We start from the raw sequence: 20,909 nt of genomic DNA, 5'->3' as shown, positions 1-20,909 counted from the left end.
AAGATAGTTTTGCTTTCTAAAATTTGATAAAATTTGAGATAGTTTCTTTTTCTAAAATTTTATGATACTTCTTTCTCTAAAACTTAAAATTTGAGATAGTTTTTTTTTTTCTAAAATTTTGAGGTAGTTTCTCTCTAAAAATTTTCAAAACTTTTTCTTACTAAAACTTAAAATTTGACACTGTTTCTCTCTCTCTCTCTCTCTCTCTCTCTCTCTCTCTATGAATTTCAGGTACTTTCTCTTTATAAAACTAAAAATCTAAGAGAGTTTCTCTTTCTAAAAATTTTCAAGTACTTTCCCTCTCTAAAACTTAAAATTTGAGATAGTTTTTCTCTCTAATTTTTTTGAGATAATTTCTCTCTCTAAAACTATTTTAGTTACTGCTCTCTCTAAAATTTGATATAGTTTCTCTCTCTAAAATTTTAAAATATTTTCTATTTAAAGCTTAAAATTTGAAATAGGTTCTCTATAAAAACTTTGAAATAATTTCTCTTTAAAAAATTTCGATTGTTTCCCTCTCTAAAATTAGAAATAGTTTCTCTCTCTAAATTTTTAAGATATGTTCTCTCTAAAACGTAAAATTTGAGATAGTTTCTCTCTCTAAATTTTTAAGATATGTTCTCTCTAAAACGTAAAATTTGAGATAGTTTCTCTCTCCAATTTGTGGGAGTGTTTTTGTGGAATTTATAACATTTTATCTTTGGCTCAACTTTCCCCAACGAATTTAGTCGTTAAGCGTAAGGAGACTAAATAATCTTTCAGGTTGTTTTTGAGGGATTTTAGTTTTCAATTGAGATTGCATTTAGGCGTTTTTCATCGAAAAGAATCGTGATTATGATATGTCTCTATAACAGAGAAATCTAGCTGGAAATCAATTTCAAAGGATAAAGATAATGATACATATTTTTTTATTTTTAGCTTGAAAGGAAGAAAATATTTACGGGTGAAAATACATTTCAGCCTTAAAATTTTGATCCAAAAGACAAAAATAATGCCATTTCTATCCAAGTATCCAAATGGCCCCTTAATGAGTTCCCATTTTGTTGTATCCTTATACATGAAATTTGAAATTTAATAAAAAAAATAATGAAGAATCTAAAAATTAATAAGAAAGTATGGGTGAGATGTTAAATAATTCGCTATGCATAGGTATAATACAGGTGGTGGTCTGTCACTGAGCTGAGGTCCAGCATAGGGTTAGTTACTTTGTCAATGCATCTTGATCAAGTTATTGGTGTAGTTTGATAAATTTTTTTATAACTTATATTTAATTTAGTATGTTAATTAGTAATATTGCTTATCTTGGGGCTTTTTAACTATTGATTTTAAATATGGGCAAGCTTTCAATGCTTCTCCTATAGCATAGAAGTTCTATTCTTCTCCTTATCCAACCATCCATTCTAAATGGAGGGCTAAGATTGCCCCAATCACAATGTCATGTCCTTACACTATTTTATTTTTAATTTTACTTTTATAAACTATTTTGATGCCAAATTTTGGATGTCCATTTCTATATTAAACTCGCACTAGAGAAAAATATAAAAAATTATTTTCAATAAAATAAAATGATCAAAATACCCCTGAAAAATTCAAGGGGTATTTTGGTCATTACATTTTATCAAAAAATTATTTTTAATATTTTTAATAGGTGCGCCCCAATGAGAAGATGATTCATACCACATTTTATATTCTTATAATTTGTATAAAAAAAACTAAAAATAAAATATTATAAGACGTCGGATCTAAGATCAAACGATGAGTAACTCTCTTGATCAAAATTGGATAGCTGGATGGTAGGGGGAGGATAGAACTTCTATGCTGTAATGAAAGCTTTAAATATTGTGAATTAAAATCTCATTCAAAAAAAATCTTGATATCTTCTATCAATAAAATATAAATTCTGATGTCATTTGTTACAAATGGCCTATGTTTAAGATTCCAGCCAATCATGGGAGCAGCTTCTGATGTCATTTGTTACAAATGGCCTTTGTTTAAGATTCCAGCCAATCATGGGAGCAGCTTTTGAGTATGCCTTGACAACGAGTAAAAAATTGGGAGAGGAGGTGACGAAGAGGTTACTATAAAAAAAAATATATATAATAAGATTATATATCTTTTATACAAAAAAGTTACAATCATTTCTAACTAGCCGTTAGATTTAAAATTGGAAAGATAAAAGCATGTAATTGATTAGGCTCAAAGTTTTTTTTCTTTTTTTTGAACTCTATTGTATACTTTAAACTGTCTAAACAGTCAAATTTGACATTTAATGACTAGTATATAGAGTATTCTTTTCTTATATACAAACTTCAGCTCTACTTGAAGGCAATAATAATATTTTGGGAAAAAACTGAGTTTTTCATTATTTATAACTTATTTTTATGTGATACATCATATACCTGGAGGACCACGAAGTGACAAGAAATATATATATATACCGGAGTTCAACTGACCCAAACTCCAAACTCCAAACACCAAACACGTCTATTGAACTTGATGCCAAACCTCAACTATCCACTCGCATGGTTCCGAAGGAAACTCAGGCTTTACACATGTTGTATAGTATAGATATAATGGAAAGGTTTCTATACTTTCTCTATTACATATAGAAGTACTCTATCCGGCCATCCAATTTTGATTTGAGCTGCTAACCATTTGATCTAGATCGGATGTTTATTTTATTTTTATTTTTTTTATAATTTATATAAATAAAGATATATACTTTCGTCCATTCAGCAGTCCAATTTTTATAAAGTGAACCGCTAACTACTTGATCTAAATATGATGCTTTAGAGTATTTTTTTTCTTTTTTATAATTTATATGAATATGAAATTTGGTACATGCCATCATTTCAATGGGGCGCACCTAAAATCAATATTAGCAAAATATTTTCTATAAAATAAAATAACCAAAATTCCCCCCTAAAATTTTTAGGGGCATTTTGTTCATTTAATTTTATTGAGAATATTTTTTTTTTTACAGATGCAAGTTTAAGAGAGGAGTGAATGCCCAAAATTCGGTGTCAAAATGTTTTGTAGAAAAAATAAAAAGTAAAATATTGCAAAGGCGTAACATTGCGATTGGGGCTATTTCTGCCATCTATTCAAAATGAACGGTTGGATATGGGGAAGTATGTAAGTTTTATACATTAAAAGTTGCCCTAAATATAATTAGAATATAAAAAGAGAAAACGAAAAATATCTCCATATCCCCTATTTTTAAATTTTATTTCTTAATAAACCCAACGTTTCAAAAAATATCTTCCAACCCTCTGGCCACTTTAAACGTATTTTTTAACCTAAACAAATGTGAGAAGTACATGCTCTTTCTAACCTCAATCCCTTCTTTCTCTTCATTTATATACCCCAAACTTTTCTCTTTTTCTCTGTTGCTACGTGTTTCACTCTCTCTCCTCCCGTATTTATCCAAACACCTATCTCTCTCTTCCCGTATTTATCCAAACACCTCTCTCTTTCTCATCCCGGTAAGCTCTCACCACCAAGCATCTCTCTCTTTCGACGTTTATCCGAATACCTTTCTCTTCCTGTGTTTATCCAAACACCTATTTCTCTCTCCTCCCCGTAACCTCTCACCACCAAACACCTCTCTATCTTCCTGTGTTTCTCGAAACATCTTTCTCTCTATCCTTTCGTTAACCTCTCACCACCAAACACCTCTCTATCTTCGAATGTTTATCCAAATCCGTATACTTACTGTACTTTTTGTGTATTTGAGAGGTGGGAGAGTGAGGGGAGAGAGATGAGAAACGTGACGAGAGATAGCGGGAGGAGAGAGAGTGAGGGGTTAGATATGGGAAAGACAGAGAGAGAAGCGTACGGGGATAGAGATCTTTGGGATGATGGTTTTTAGAAAATGCATGTCTTTGTAGATTTGTTTGGCCTAAAAAACAAGTTTAAAGTTGCTCAGGGGGTTAAAAGAAACAAAATCTATAATTTTTATACCCCAAGATATCTTTTAAAACCTTGGGTCTATTGTGAAATAAAACCTAAAATAGAGGGTATCAAAATATTTTCCCAAGAGAAAATAACTCCGCACACCCTATTTTGGTGTACTATTTCTCTATAGATCCTAGGTTTTAAAAACTTTCTCGTAGAATAGGTTTTGGTATACTATTTCTCTATAGATCCAATGTTTTAAAACTTTCTAGAGGCATAGATTTTTGGCATAGGTTTTTTAAAAAGTATATGCCCAAAATAAACTAAAAAGGCAGATCTATTTGTCTACTAAACATTACAACTCCTTTACCTCTCTCTACACCGCTAAGATATTTGCTTTTTAATGAGAGAGAGACGGTATGGAGAGAAATAGAGACGTATAGAGAGACAAGTTAAGTAGACAGATAAAGGTATCTTTTTAGGTTTTGGGTGCGGTTTGTATAGAGCTGAGGCTCTAAACAATCAAAGTAACATGCATCTTCAAACAATATCGACAAATGTAGTTTCAAAACTGAAAATCTTTATGATAGTCTTAAAACATATTCTTATCACTAATTAAAAATTTCAAGCTTAAAAAATAATGTAGATTGAGCCGAACTATGAAACCTTGAAAATCTTGAAGAATTGACGGTCCGAAAATCCATTACAAGATGCACTATTTCCAAAACTTGAAATTCATTTTTTTCTCATGTTCATGCATCATGATGTCGAGATGATCAATTTGAGAATATCTGGGAATCAAAACAACCTCTTCTAGTTAAATTTTTGAGGTGCGCTCTAATTTGATTGTTTAAAACAGGGTTTAAAAACTCGTTGTGTCGAGCCGGACTCGCCCGGTTCGACTCGAGAAGTGTTAGCTACTGAGCCGGTTCCACGAAAAAGCTGGGAATCGCCTGTGTCCAGAGAGAACCGGGCGATTCCCAATAGTGAATCGCCGAGTCTCTCCTAAGAACACGGGCTGCACAATGTTCTTCACGGATTTCATATTTTTTTGTCATTTTGTTATCATTTTTCATCTTTTTTAGCCTTATAATAGAATCTGACAGGCTTTAATTCAAATTTTTCAGCCATTTCACGCAATAAAAGGTAGTAAAAATCACTGATTTTGATCAAAAGATTTTGGATCAAAGAGTGCGTTTTAGGGTTTCCGCCATTTCACTGATTTCAAGCAAAAGAGAGCATCATTTTTTCTATAATTTCAGGGTGATTGATCGTAAGAGTGTTGTTCAGAAGTTTTTGTTTATAATTTGTGATTATTTTGGAGGAATAGGTATCAATTTTGAATTTGAAGGCACGGGTGCATGAAAAACAGGTAAGAACTGTGTTTTTTTTTTTTTTTTTTCCGCCATGCTATCAAATTCAGTCAATATTTTGCAAATCATGTGTTAAATTTATAGGGTTTTGATTCGTTATTGTATCGTTTATCATCACATGTATTCAATTTGATTATTTTTATTCAATTTGAGTTTGATTTTTGAGGAAAAAAGACTGATGTCTGTGAAAAAAAATGGACTGAGTTTTTTTTTTTTTTTCTGCCATTATCTCAATTTCAGTAAATATTTTGCAAATAATGTGTTAAATTTATAGGGTTTTGATTCGTTATAATGTTGTTATCATCACATATATTCAATTTGATCTGATTTATTCAATTTGAGCTTGATTTTTTAGATTGAATGACTGATGTCAGTGAAAAACTGCGTTTTTTTTCCCCCCCCCCTCAATTCAATCGATTTTATTTAATATTTTGATAATAATGTGTTAATATTATAGGGCTTTGATTCCTTATAGTATTTTTTATCAAAACATATATTCAATTTGATGTAATTTATTCGATTTGAGGTGGATTTTTTAGTTGAAAGCACTGATGTTAGGTGGGTCTGTGAAGAACTGCTTTTTTTTTTTAATTCATGATCAATTTTTTTGAAAAATCGTGATTTTCCAAAAAATTGTGATCAGATTTTGATTATCATGAGGAATTAAATAATATTTTTAATTTTTATTGTTAAATTTTTAGTTCAAAAAATTGCATGTTGATAGATTATTTATGCAAAAAAAATACATGTTATTATATTTTTATGCAAAACTGTAATTTGTTGTTGATATAAAAAAATACATTAACAAATACATGTTGTTAAACTGTATTATATTTTTAATGCAGTTTTGCATTAAAAATGTATTTTTAATTTTTAAAATTTTTAATGCAAAAAATACATGTTGTTAAACTGTATTATCATGTGGAATTAAAGTGAATATCCTTGTAAAAAATCGTGGCATGTTATTATATTTTTAATGCAAAACTGTATTTTTTAATTTGTTGTTAATGCTAAAAAACACATTAACAAATACATGCTGTTAAACTGTATTATATTTTTAATGCAGTTTTGTATTAAAAATGTATTTTTAATTTTTAAAATTTTTAATGCAAGAAGTATATGTTATTAAACTGTATTATCATGAGGAATTAAAGTGAATATCATTGTAAAAAAATCGTGGCATGTATGATAATTATATTATCTTGCAATTTTGAATTTTATTATTAAATTTTTAATACAAAAAATGTATGTTCTTGATAATTGAGTTGTAGCCATGTTTGGAGCTTGTATTTTTTATTATATTATCTTGCATATTTGTACTTGAGATGTACGACTATTTGTGATCATTTCAATCGAGTTGGGATTGTACCGACTATATCATTGTAAATTTTATTTGTGGCATTGTGAATGACTATATCATTGTAAATGTTTTTTGTATCAAATATACATGTAGTGGCATTATGGATGACTATATTAATGTAATTTTTTTTCTTTATTCTAAATGTGACTTATACGGACTTTTTTTTTTTATCTATAATGTTGCATAAATATTTTTTTTTCCTTAGGAGGAACTAATTCATGTTTGTCGAAATGAAGATTTGTGACAAGTCCATATGTATTGGCATTGTAAATTACTATACCATTGTAAATATATTTTTTATTCATACTATATCAATATAAATTTTTTGTTCTATATGTAGTGGCTGATATAGGCTATTTTTATCTATAATATTGCATAAATAAATTATTTTTCCCAGTAGGAATTAAAATACTTTTGTCAATAGAAGTATTTTGCATTAACAACAAATATAACTTCATGAACTACCCTTACATATTATCACTACACATGGTAATTATTTTTCATGTTGACCTGTCAGGTTAATTTTTAACTTTTTACATATTAAAGTTGAACCATGGCAAGATCTGCGGAAGACCCTGCATGGTAACATGGTGTCAGACTTGATCCCAACAAAAAAGACAATTATTTGTAATTATTGCTAAAGAGTGATAAGTAGTAGGGTACATAGGTTCAAGCAACACTTGGCAAGGGTTAAAGGAGATATTTCTGCGTGCAATAGTGTCCTTAATAATGTAAGAAAGCAGATGGTGGTATTTCTCAAGGCTACTAAAGGTAAAAAAAGTTGCAAAGTAGACGGTGGATAAGGAGATAACTAGTTTATATACTCCATCAAGGGGGAATGATCCAGATGAGCAATACAATAATGACTTGGAGATGGCACAACAATGAGTTTACATGAAACATATCAGAGGGAACACGGGTTTAGAATACCTGGTGGTTATAATATAACCATGCATGGTGGGCCTAGCTGAGACATGCATGGCGGGCCCAGCTCGAGTATGTATGGCGGGCCCAGCTCAAATATGTATGGAGGTGGTGGCAATATGTATCAAGATGAATCAAACGTTGAAGAAATTGTTTTTAGTTTATCTAAGAGTTCCAGTATTACAGGTTATGGTCGCATAGACCTATTTTTCCTAAAGCCTAAGTCAGAATAGATGACCCTCAAAGGCATGGTGAAATGTACGAGAAGTATGTTGGGTAGATATATTGGTAAATGGTTTTACGATAAAGGGATCCCATTTGATACAACCAATAACCCATATTTTCCAACTATGGTCAATGCAATCTAGAGAGCCAAGCCTTGGGTAAAACCCCCGATGACATATGAGCTCAGTGGGCTAATATTGGACGAAGAGGTGGAGGAAGTTAGAAAGTTGATTGAAGAATATAAACAGAGTTGGCCAAGAACAGGCATTACTCTCATGAGTGATGGTTGGTTGAATAAAGTTAGTAAAAAGGAGTTGTAAACTTCTTGGCCTATTCCCTAAAACGTACAGCTTTTTTGTTTAGCAAAGGCGTATCAGGGACGAAGAAGGATGCAAAATTTTACGTACTACTATATGATCAGATAGTGGAGGAGGTGGGAGATAAGCATGTAGTCCAGTTTATTACGGACAATGCGCGTGCATGTGTTTCTGCAGACAATAAGTTGAAGGATAAGAGGAAGCATCTAGTATGGACCCCGTGTGCTGCACACAGCATCGATCTTATGTTAGAGGATATCGGTGAGATCAAAATTGTGAAGGAGACTCTACAGGAAGTGAGGTTGGTGTAAAGATTTATATAGAACTATTCTAAAATTTTATTTTTGTTCAGAGAACAGTCTAAGAAAAAAGAGAAAATCAGGCCTGCCATAACCCGCTTTGCGACAGATTACTTGGATGTGGACTCCATTCGAGAATCTAAAGGTGCAATAAAGAGATTGTTTACTAGTGAAGAGTGGTTAATTGATCACCTCTAGAAGTCCAGTACTGGGCTAAAAGTGGACGACATAGTCTCAAATAGGAGGTTCTGGTTTCGATGTTCCAGTATTGTAGAGGCCACTACCCCTTTGGTCACGGTGTTAAGAATGGTGGATGCTGACAAGAAAGCTACCATGGGCATCCTTTATGAAAGTATCGAGAGGGCCAAATCAGCTATTGGGGAGAAGTGTAGTTTTGCTAGTAAAGTGATCGAGATTACAGAAAGAAGGTGGAACAATAAATTTGGACATCCAATTCATTATGCAGGTAAATATATATTTATATCATTAGAATGTTTCATTTTAAATTATTTTTTTATGAAATTTTAAATGACATTTCTCTATCTATATATTTTCCAGGTTACTACTTCAACCCAAAATTTTTCTATTTGACACCTGAACATCCACACAAGATTATGAAAGGGGTCAGATACATTATTGTCAGGTTGGAGAGAAGCCATCGAAACCAGGTAGCAGCAATACAAGAGATATTATTTAATATTTCGGTAAGAACTTGATTGAGTTGTTATATTTGTGAGGAATAATGCACTAAAACAAAATATTTTGTTTTAGCTTGCTATATATAGGGATGCTATAGGATCCTTCGGAACTAGACTTGCCAGGAATTGTCCAACTATGATGGATCTAGGTTATCCCCTAACTAATATTTTGTTCATTCATATATTTAATCTTATGAATTGTTATTGCCCTTACAATGTTTTTTACATTTTAATTCAGCTGAATGGTGGGAGATATATGGTAGTGATGCACCTCACTTAAAGATGATAGCAATCAAGGTGCTCTCCCAGACATGTTCTGCTACTGGCTGTGAGCGAAATTGTAGTACGTTCCAATGGTTGCACACTACTAGAAGGAATCGCTTCGCTTCGGAGGAGCTTCATAAACTAGTCTACGTTCATTACAACTTAAACCTTCGAGAGCGACAAGTGAGAAGGACGCTTGAAGACTATGGGCCGATAGACTTAAACACAATATTTGTCACAGACACAACAGAACAATGGGTAGTAGAAGAAGAGGAGCCAGTGTTGCACAAGAGTGCGTTCCTTGAGGCTATCTGTGAGGAAGATCTTGAAGAAGGTGATGAGCAACATGAGAGAGGAAGCAGCCCGCCAACATATCCACAATTCGTCAGGGATGTCGTTGATATTGCATCTAATGAGGGAGAGTGGGAAGGGGGTCTAAGGGAAAATGAGAGAGATGATGATTTTGAGGCCACCGAATCCCTGCCAAATTATTCACAAATCGCGTCCCAACAACAAGAGGGTAGGGATGAATACGATAGTGTAGGTAAGCATGAAGGATGGACAAGCTTCAAGGATTTTGGATTAGGACCACAACAAAACAATAACACTCAGGAATTTGGGTATAGTCAGGTGCCCACTAATTTGGATGATTCGTTTTTAGATCGAGTCAATGAATTGCTACGCGAATTCAATCAATGGCACGAGCGTGACCAAGATGAATAACGACGTTGTCTGTCATTTTATTTTTAGATCGTATGTTACGAATTGTATGCTTTATTGTAGTTCATGTATGATGATATACTTAATCCATGATAATTCTATGTTTATCCTTTTGTGCGATGTAAATTAAATGGTAAATAGTAGTTTATGCAGGGAAAGAACATATCAATATTCGTATATTCATGCAAAGAAATGAAAATTCTTAATGGAGTACCCTCATTTCTTATTGAATTCTTGAAAAACAACATTTATAAGAATTATAATAATTTTTTCGGATTTTTTTTAAGGTTTAATCCAGAAAATTCAGCCGATTCCCGATCCGGATCACCGATTCGCAGATTCGGATGGGTTTTTGAGATGCCCGATCCGGGTCACTGATCCGTTGTTTAAACCACTGGTTTAAAGCATTGTACTTATATATAAACCTTTTCCTTTAGTTTTTGTTTGGGCTTTGTTTGGGCCAAAAACAAGATTTCGTTCAGGCCAATAACAAGCTGGTAAATAGGGTTCAAGGGATTAGAATATATATTACTTTTAGAAAACTATGCTGCCGTAGAGTTTTTAAAACCTGGGTATGGGAAAATAGTACACCAAAATAAGGTATATATAAACATAGTCCTATAAAATATACTATTTTGACTTAAAACTAACATGATACTCGCATTTCCAAATTTTTACAAACGGATAAACCAAATCGTGACATTATAGAAATCAGGATGTATAATCAAGGACGTATATCTCCAAAAAGATTCTCTACAGTATATATCCATAAAATTATCTCCCAAAACATTCAAATCCGAGATTCATATCAAGCCTAGCATGGGGATTTATAGAAAACCAAAGAGCCCGTTTGCAAATGAAAAACCAGAGGGCCAATAAAAAGGACTCCAATAAAAACCACAACAATTTGCAAATGATTATTAGATAATTCAATTCATACAAGGCAATGGAAGATGAGAAAAGAACATGGGAAGCTGCTTTCATACAGATGTCAAAATTATGTGCATTCAGTTCAACAATTTCATCCAGTATTAGTACACACAAACTCTCTCTGTCTCGTCTTCGTACACACGACCTCGCTCTCTCCGATTCTCTTTTGCAGGCTCCATCTACAGAAGGCCAACGTGATCTTGTCGAGGTATATATAGATATATATTATTTTTAATCTTTTCACCTCTTTTGGTTTCGGTAAAGATCACTTACAAAGGGTCTTGTTATAATAATTCTTGCTTTAAAAAAAATAAAAATAAAACCAACAAAGATCTTAAAACCTTTTAGCCATTAAACTTAAATTTTTTTAAACAAAGGAAAATAATCACTACTTCTCAAGCTTGAGAAATGCAAAAACAAATATAATTAAAAAACAATAAATAAAAGAAGAATACCAGAGATTATCTCACCCCGGCTTATTACACCCCATGTCAACTCACGACACATGATCAATGATCAACCTTCACTCTCAATTGAGATAATAAAACCGTGAACTCTTAGTAAAAAAACTCTTAATGGAACGGTGAACTTTTAGTAAAAAAAACATAAAACCTATTTCTAGTAAGATGAAATTTACTTGCTACTAAGTAACCCTCTTTATCAAAGTAGCAACCCTCTTTATCATATCAAGGTGATCGAGAGTGAGACCTAATCCAAAATAGGTGGGGGCGTGCCCCTCCTTTCAATATCAAGAAGAGAGAGAAAAAATAATCCAAATAAGTGGGGCGTGCCCCTCTTTCAATATAAAAAAGAGAGAAATTTTGACGTAACAAATTATTGGTATGGGTCTTCTTTTTATAATGTTAAAATTAAGATAACGGTTTTCTATGGTTTGCTATTTTTTCGATTGAAGAGCTGATTATGGGTAACTTGTGAGTAAAAATCAATAAATGAATTTTAGAATTAATTTGAAAATTTAAAGCATTAAAAAATTATTATCTCTGTTTTTATAAATCTAAATTTTATAAATAAAATATCTAGAGATCTAGAAAAATTCAAATAATAATTCTAAAATCAGATCATTATAAAATAAAGACAATCAAATTATTTAGATGGGATAAGGATCCATATGGTCTAGGATTAAAAAAGCTAGGGCACTCCACCTTTAATTGTAGACTACGATCCACACTTGCTTTATCAAGTGACCCATGACCTACAGTCTATGCGAGAGCTCATTAGTGAGTCGCCAAAATCTGGTTGATGAGTCAATGAGTCGTAATCCCAATTTGTGGATTTCAAGTTCTCCTCTAGAGCCGTGCCAGTTTGTAGATTTCAGGTTCTCCCCTAGAGACGTGCCAATGTCACTTAGATATGATGCAACCACAACTCCTATGACGCATAGGGGTATCTCTTGCACATACATAAACTTCACCTTAAAAGGCGGTTCTCTTTTTTGAAAGCGCATTGGGGTATCTCTTGCACATACATAAACTTCACTCTAAAAGGTGGTTCGTATCTCTTGCACATACATAAATTTCACCCTAAAAGGTGATTCGTTTTCCCGAAAGCGCATAGGAGTATCTCTTGCATATACATAAGCTTCACCCTAAAAGGTGGTTCGTTTTCCCGAAAGCGCATAGGGGTATCTCTTACACATACATAAGCTTCACCTTAAAAGGTGGTTCGCTTTCCCGAAAGCGCATACGGGTATCTCTTGCACATACATAAGTTCGCTTTCCTGAAAGCGCATATGGGTATCTTTTGCACATACATAAGTTCGCTTTCCCGAAAACGCATAGGGGTATCTCTCGCACATACATAAGTTTGCTTTCCGAAAGCGCCTAGGGGTATCTCTTGCATATACATAAGCTTCCCCTTAAAAGGTGGTTCACTTTCCCGAAGGCGTATAGGTTCGCTTTCCTGAAGGCGCATAAAGTATCTCTTGCACATGCAAGAGCTTTACCTTCAAAGGTGGTTCGCTTGGCGGGGGTATCTCTTGTACATGCAAGAGCATCACCCTAAAAGGTAGTTCGCTTTCTTAAAAGAGAGGGTATCTCTTGCACATACAAGAGCTTCACCCTAAAAGGTAGTTCGCTTTATTGAGAAAGCTATCATTATGCATCTTCACCCTAAAAGATAGTACACACAGTCATTCGAGAAAGCTATCATTATGTATCTTCACCTGACGATGGTACATAAATAAGCTATCATTATGCATCTTCACCTGAAGATGGTACATAAATGAGGCTGTGGGCCCATCACACAGTCATTCGGCTTCCGGCTTATTCATTCGGGCATACTTCGACTTCATCTAAAGATGACCTATTGGAACCCTTATCGGTTAGAATAGATTTCTATGCCAAGGTAACATAGGTTTTTCGCAACCGACTAGCATATACCGTCAAGCATAATTCGGTATCTGCAATTGTTATTTGCTTAGTATTGTCCACAAGAGACCACATCCCCACTGAATTCTTGTTCAATTATATCAAATGTTTCATTACAAGCACTAATAAAACTTTTGATAGCCACATTCATCCAACGTACATCAAGGAAAACATTGGAAGAAGGCAATTGTCTCTTAAAAGGAAAAAGAAACAAAAAAATGATTCATTCAAGCCTCTTGAGACTCCCGGATCCACACAAAGAGATACAGTTACCTGTCACTACAATGTGAAATCGGAATCAGAACCACAATTCTATGGAATGAAGTCACTACAATATGAAATCGGAACCACAATTCTATGAAATGAAAAAATCTGTACAATTTCAGCTATATTTGGGGAGAGACTAACACATAGATATCATCATTTAGAGTTTGTATATTGGGATGACGACACCGATGTCGTATCATCCTGGTTGCTGCTCCTCCTGAAATCCCTTTGTAAAAGGGTCATAGTTGGTTGGTTCGCTTGACTTGAAGGGGCGTTCACCAAGCACTTTCAGTAAGTCATGTTTGTGCAAAACCTCTCTTTCGAGTAATAGCTCTGCGATCTTCACTACTTGCTCTCGTTTTTCCTCAATGAGTTCCAATGTTCGGTCGTATGCTTTGGTCACCCAATCTCTCACTTCTTTGTCTATGATCTCCTCAGTCCTATTGCTATAAGGCTGGGTTCTCTCATACCCCTCGTCCTTTTGGGGGAAGGAGAGGAGCCCCACCTTCTCACTGAAACCATAAACTGCGACTTGGGCATATGTCATCTTTGTCACCTTCTCCAAGTCATCCTGAGCCCCAGTCGAGATCTTCCCCAACAGAATATGTACATGTAATAAATCAGGGAACCGATTATGATTATATTTTCTTTCCCATAAAGCAGAGCTAAGTCAGCGGGGTGGAGAGAGAGTTCAGAAGCACGGCCACCAAGGGTCATGCATGTTATATCGAAGAGCTGCTCCTTGGTCATAAGGAGGTTTTCATTGGGTATATACTGTGCAAAGCCCAGGGCTGCAGTGCCTCGTGGCGCAATTGTGACTTTAAGCAAAGGCTCTGCATACTCCAAGAACCATCCTGCAACTCCGTGGCCAGCTTCATGATATGCAACAGTCCGGCATTCCAACTTTCTCATTACCTGCATGGAGAGATGCATAGATACATTATCAGAACGGCATGCAAAAGGGAAAGAACTTCAAAGCTCAACTTGACACATGAAACTAGACAAATAGCCATCCTAATTCTTGATTATTTTAGAAGCAAATAAAAATATTGAAGAAAAAATCCTTATCTGGTGAAAAGATTGCTTTTGCAGAAGGGCAAAATGAAAGAGAAAGAAGACTATAGTTGTCCCCTCTGACTCAAATTAATAATGAACACCAATTTGTAGTAGCTTGAAGAACATGTATCATAACCTTAACTACTGTAGGGCTACTCATTGTTACTTCATAAAACATCTAGCATGATGTCAACTACTGCAAGGCCAATCTTCTGTTTTTAACAAGCAAAATAAGAGAAGAAGTCTTGCTTTAAATATTTCTTAAGAAATTTTAAAGATCAAACTGGACAATGCATCTTTTTTAAAAACCAACACCTCAAATGTGAGGGGAAATAACAAACTCTATTTACGCAGGTAACTCAGCTCAGAAGAGACCGAAAAACAATGAAATGATATTAGGCAGCAATACAAACCATTTTAAACAATAGAATGTCAAATGAATTGGGACATGGCATAAAATGAAATAAGATAGAAACACATATCCACTCAGCCACAGAAACACATAAATATAGCATGAAAGAACGAAAAAGAAGAAACATGTCGACCTTATTTTTCTTTTCTAGACCACCAATGATCCAATCTATAGCAGCTTCAAAATGTTCCATGGTGACATACGTCCTATCATTTGTGATAGCTATCACTGCCGCTTCATTACAAACTTTTGCTATGCCAGCTCCAGCAAATCCAGGAGTAAGAGCTGCCAATCTCTGAGAGAAATATGTTGGACTGCTATCAAGCTTTATTTTCTTTAGATAGATTTGAAAGATCTGGTCACGACCTTTGATATCAGGTTTGTCTATTTCAATTTGTCGATCAAACCGACTTGGCCTCAAAAGAGCCTTGTCTAGAATATCTGGCCTGTTAATGGCTGCAAGTACAATTACTCCTGAAGTTGTACCAAACCCATCCATTTCCACAAGTAACTGATTGAGAGTGGTTTCATGTTCACTATTTCCATCAGTGAATTTCCCATGTCCTCTTGCTCCACCAATAGAATCAATTTCATCAATAAATATAATGCTAGGTTCACATTTCCTAGCCTCTTGAAATAATTTCCTCACTCTTGAAGCTCCAACACCAACAAACATTTCCACAAATTCTGAACCAGAAATTGATAGAAATGGCACACGCGATTCACCAGCAGTAGCTTTTGCAAGAAGAGTCTTACCAGCACCAGGAGGTCCCACAAAAAGGGCACCTTTTGGAATTTTAGCCCCTATTTCCTCATATTTCTTTGGATTCTTCAGAAAATGCGCGAACTCCATAATCTTCTGCATTGCTTCATCACAACCAGCAACATCCTTAAAGAATACCTATTATAACAGAAAATGAAAGTCAAACAGTCAAAATGCTTCACACGTTGAATTTACTAAAGCAAAGTTTAGATAACAGAACACTGTAAAAGATGAAAATAAAGAACAATACAACAGGTGACCAGATAAAAAAAACTAAGCAAAAACTAAAAGAAAGTTTAGATAACAGAACACTGTAAAAGATGAAAATAAAGAGCAATACAGCAGGTAACCATATAAAGAAACTAAGCAAAAATACTGACAAAAAATTCTAACTTGAAAGTCCTTTCAACCCCTATTAAAGTAGAAGAGTCTTTGGACATTCATTATGGAGAAACAATCCAATTCCTTGAGACATGCCTGAAGTAAAAGATTCAATTAAAGGCATAACAGAGAAACAAAGATTATAAAAATCCCACCTTGTTCTCAGGATTATTATCTAGTTTTTTCACAGCACCTCCAATACCGCAAAAGCCAAATCCATCTTGCATCCTTTGACTACTGTACAAGAGAAATCTTCGTACCAAACAAATTTATTCATATATGTTACAGGAACATAGTCGTGAGGATCTACTCCCAGTGCTTTCTGGCATCCTCCAGCTTTTTGTCGAATATTTCCGATGTTGAAATGGTACTTATATTGGCTTGTATTTGCTTTGGGAGGGGCATTTGTTACAGGTCCTTGGACATCATCGTCCCCGGTTAGATTTTCCCTACTTGGGGAATTCCGTACGTATGCTTTTGCCACTTCTTTATTGGATACATCAATGTGATCCACTAATCCGGGCTCGAGAAGCTTGTTTTTGAATTCCTAGAAACTAATCTATCAAGTGACAGACCAAGTCATATTAGAAATTATAAAGATGATTTACTAACCTATGAATTTAGGACTTTAAAAGAAGTGTACACTAATACAGTATAAAATCCACATAATTCTTCGAGCATTAAAATACAGTCCTTCATTTATGGCTCAAAGAAGAACTTAAATAGAGCCGAATAAAAATCATATATAGCTATAAGAGCAATATCTAATAAGATAAACATGCACATTCAACTATGAAGACGTCTCACTTTCACAACAACATCCTTAATCTTCCAATAATACTCTACGTATTCGAACACATTCCATTAGTAGCATAAAAAGGAAACAGGCCATAAAGGATGGAGGAAGCATAGCACAATGTTTAAGTGATTTCATTAGAAATGAAGTATGGCCATTAGTGGGCACATTCATACAAGGACGGATGACTTCCTAGGATGCGCATAAATTTCAACCATTATTAGCAAGGTTCCCAAATGGCTACCAGGGGGATTTTCACTGGCCACACATGCACATGCACACTCACAAGCACAGAGAGAGAGAGAGAGAGAGAGAGAGAGATCAACCAATTGTTTCAAAAGTAACCAAAGGATCAAAGTTTGAAGGTCAGAAGTAGTGTCAGTTTCCATTTCAATCACTGAGTTTAGTTATAAATGCTCAGCTCTACAGATCAAGTACAAGACAACAACAGTATCAGAAGCTAGGTTCTTATTAAGGATGCGACTCCCATTTCAACACTACCTTCATGAAATTAACCGGCAACAATTTCTTAGATCTGGCATCTGGTATCAACATTCTTATTTATGCACCCTCTATGTAAACAATAAATTAGCTGTTTTTTTATCATTTCATTGATATAGCATTGTCTTTCATTTGTTTTTGGGCTGCATAGCAGTCCATCCCAATTTTCATTCCAGAAGTTTTAGAATGTTCCAGCAGCAGCTTAAAACATGATGATAAATAAGGAATCTATTGAAGAAGATTTTATTGAAGGGACCAGCAAATCAACCACCAAGAATGCCCAACGGACCGGAAGAGCTAATGTGGACCTTAGTCAAAGCTATCAAACAAGCTTCAATTTTAACATAGGAGAAATTGCAAGTCACCTGATCTATGGCTGATGTTTCCGCCATGGTGCACAATACTTCAACATCCAGAACATAATTTTTTCAGTAGGATTTGAACGTGGGTGGTCCTTATTTGCTAAATAAGGACTAGAGTGCTTGCACCAGTAAAATCTATTTAAGAGATGGCTAGAAAATGATAAGATCTTTTAATTTACAGGAACCTAATTTATTCAAGATTCCACAAACATTGTATCTGCCATAGTTACTGGAATCTCCCACCCTAGGTGGTGATTCCAATTCAAAATCCCAATTCCACTATTCTGTCAAGGAATATTCATAAAACCTGCTTCCTTGAAGAAGGGAATCTCAATTTTACAATAATAAATGGCCTATATCCATATGATTTAATGAACTCACAGTGTTCATTGACAAAAACCAATGAATACTTGCCAAATGTACTAAAAGAAAAACCACAATACAGTTTCCTGATTTTAAAATAAACAATTTTAGTTCATCCATGGATGATTGTTGGACATAAAACCCAAAGTGCTGATCCAATCCAGTGTAAACAAACAGGGTTTGAAGTTTAGAACAACCAATGATTAGCATAAACAAGGCAATCAAGCAAACAAAACTGGCTGGACTGGAATAATCAAGTACTTGCCAACACCATTTAATCCAGGAACTCTGTATTTCTCCCATGTTTTTCCTTTTTAATCTTTAACTTTTTTTTGCTGTTCCGTGTGGAAGCCATTGATATAGGCCCTAAATGGCCTAAAAGAACCAGCTTGGCTAGTTTGCTTAACTAGCTGAACCAGCACATTAATATGAGATACAATTGCTCATGAATGAAAACTTTTCACCATGATAGCATTAAATGTTTCACTCAAGATAACCACCCACTTGTGTACAAGAAAAAATAAAGATATTAGAAAAAATGAACAGGGGCCAAACATATTTAACGCCTTAAGGGCTATTTTTACCTGAATTCTCAAAGAGGTTAATCACCCACATCTTGTCAAGGTTTCAGATATTTGACCATATTCTACTACAACAGAAAAAAAAGAGAAGAAGAATTTGATGCTGACCTGTTTCTGGTCAAAGGCCCCAAATACAAAATATGAAAGAACCAATGCAAAAAGCGTCTATGCAATAACTGAAAAAGCCGTCAAATAAATATGTAACTTCTTCATGAAATTCTCTTGAAAATTCCCCTGGTCGTTAGTATTTGAATCCTCTGTTGAACAAGGGAGAAAATGAGAAGGTGACTCTTAGTTAACAAAAAAAAAAAAAAAAATTCCATAGTAAACATATACATAATATGCACAAGAAATACATCCAAAAACAATTGAACAAATCAAGGTTATATAAGTAGAAAACACCACCAAATAACAACTAAAGTACATGATAAGTCAGCAGATCACTATTCAAACTAACACTATAAGAAACTTCCAAGTCGAAAAAATCGTTTAAAACCAAAATTTCCTTATTAATTTTATAGGCAAGCTTTGGACCAAGATATGAAGCTCAAATAACCATCATTTTTTTATATAATAAGGGTACATGGGCCTTATTATGGTTGCAACATATAAGCCAAGCTCGATCACCAAGCCCATTAGGTTCAAAGGTGCCTGGTGTGCACATGCATGCACACAAGCAGGTATAATACATACAAACATAAAAGCACACATGTAAAACCCATTATAATGCATATTTTGTAACTATACTTTAGTAAAGATAAAAGTATAGAAACATTGGCAGAAAAACTTTGGGTTGATATTTAGCTGAAAATAGGCTCACGATGATTTACAAAAAAACAAAAAAATCTAAAAATAAATAAAAACTAATGGGAAATCTTACTAGATATGCTACCGGAACTTGATATACCCCACACTCAATTTCTTGATCAAGTGCACACAAAGAAATTAAGGCTGAATCACAAATAGAAATAATGGTTGAATTCAGTTGATCTCTCTAACAAGAGAGAAGGAGAGAGCGAATACGTGACTCTCTAGACCAGAGAGAAGGTGGCGTAAGGCCTAAAAAAAGTAAGAGAGAGAAAAAGGGGCGTGAGAGAGATATGGTCCCTTTCTTTTTTTTGTGTGTGGGGAAAAGAGGAAACAGAAAGTAGCGTGAGAGAGATGATCTAATCCTTGGAGAAAGAAATATCATCCTTTTATAGAAGGAAATCCAATAGATATTTATCTTCAAGTTTGAATAGGAACCTCATCCTGCTCCTCAGTCTACTCCTATTTAAAATATAAATATAATTAAATTTAAACCTTATCTAAATATCTATTGAAATCAAACTAAATATTATTTAGATAAATAAATATTATTTAGATGTTTTCTAAAATAAAGAAAATCAAATCTCATTAAATTTCCCTTGTTAATCTTAACTAATTTAAATTTGAAATAAATAATGCTTAAAAGTAATGGGGCGTGCTTTTATTCCTGAGAAGGTGGCGTCTTACCTTTTTCTTTAAAAGTGGCGTGCACACCTTCTAAAATATTTGAGACAATATCTATATCTATATTTATACAAAAATAAGACGGGGCTTAATTCTAGAGAGATTATAGGATAAATTCTTAATTTTAGGGGAAGAGAGAGAAAGAATAGCACTTCTTTTAAGATAACTAAATTAGAGAGAGAAAATATGAGTAGGCATAAAAGAGACATTTCTACATTTTTTCATATCTCCACATTATTTTATTATCTTCATTAGAGAGATACTTTCTATATCTTAATTTGACAATGAGAGATAATTCGCACAAGAGAGAGATAATAAGGGATTTTAATAGAGATTTTGAGGAGAGAGTATGTACAAGAGAGATTTTAAGGAGATAGAGAGTACGTGAAAGTGATAGAAAGAGAGATTTTAGGAGATACTTTGAGGAAAGAGGACGAGATATTTTAGGAGAGATGACGGTAGAAAAAGAAAGAATATTTTAATACAAGATTTTAGAGAACCAAAATTTTAGTAGGATTTAGTTCATAAAAATGATAAAAAGA

General features: G+C 34.0%; 2 protein-coding genes across 2 annotated transcripts; both read right to left on the bottom strand.

Annotated features, from left to right (window-relative positions):
* Nucleotides 1-13,569: 13,569 nt before the first annotated feature.
* On the bottom strand, nt 13,570-20,044 carry LOC18435116 (ATP-dependent zinc metalloprotease FTSH 8, mitochondrial-like). The gene is made up of 5 exons (XM_088870359.1): nt 19,757-20,044; nt 18,985-19,133; nt 16,429-16,832; nt 15,263-16,030; nt 13,570-14,576 (listed from the first exon to the last, which is right to left on the bottom strand). The coding sequence occupies exons 3-5, from the start codon at nt 16,498-16,500 to the stop codon at nt 14,214-14,216; spliced, it is 1,203 nt and encodes a 400-aa protein (XP_088726485.1). The 5' UTR covers nt 16,501-16,832; nt 18,985-19,133; nt 19,757-20,044; the 3' UTR covers nt 13,570-14,213.
* LOC105420714 (ATP-dependent zinc metalloprotease FTSH 8, mitochondrial) lies at nt 13,858-14,208 on the bottom strand. Its single transcript, XM_011625410.3, has one exon. The coding sequence runs from the start codon at nt 14,206-14,208 to the stop codon at nt 13,858-13,860; it is 351 nt and encodes a 116-aa protein (XP_011623712.1).
* Nucleotides 20,045-20,909: the final 865 nt, after the last annotated feature.

Source organism: Amborella trichopoda, chromosome 6, assembly GCF_054954075.1.
Source record: "Amborella trichopoda isolate Santa Cruz 75 chromosome 6, AtrichopodaSantaCruz75HAP2 v2.0, whole genome shotgun sequence".
Taxonomy (NCBI): Eukaryota; Viridiplantae; Streptophyta; class Magnoliopsida; order Amborellales; family Amborellaceae; genus Amborella; species Amborella trichopoda.
The sequence above is the reverse complement of the archived record's forward strand: the minus strand, read 5'-3'. Positions and strand labels throughout refer to the sequence as shown.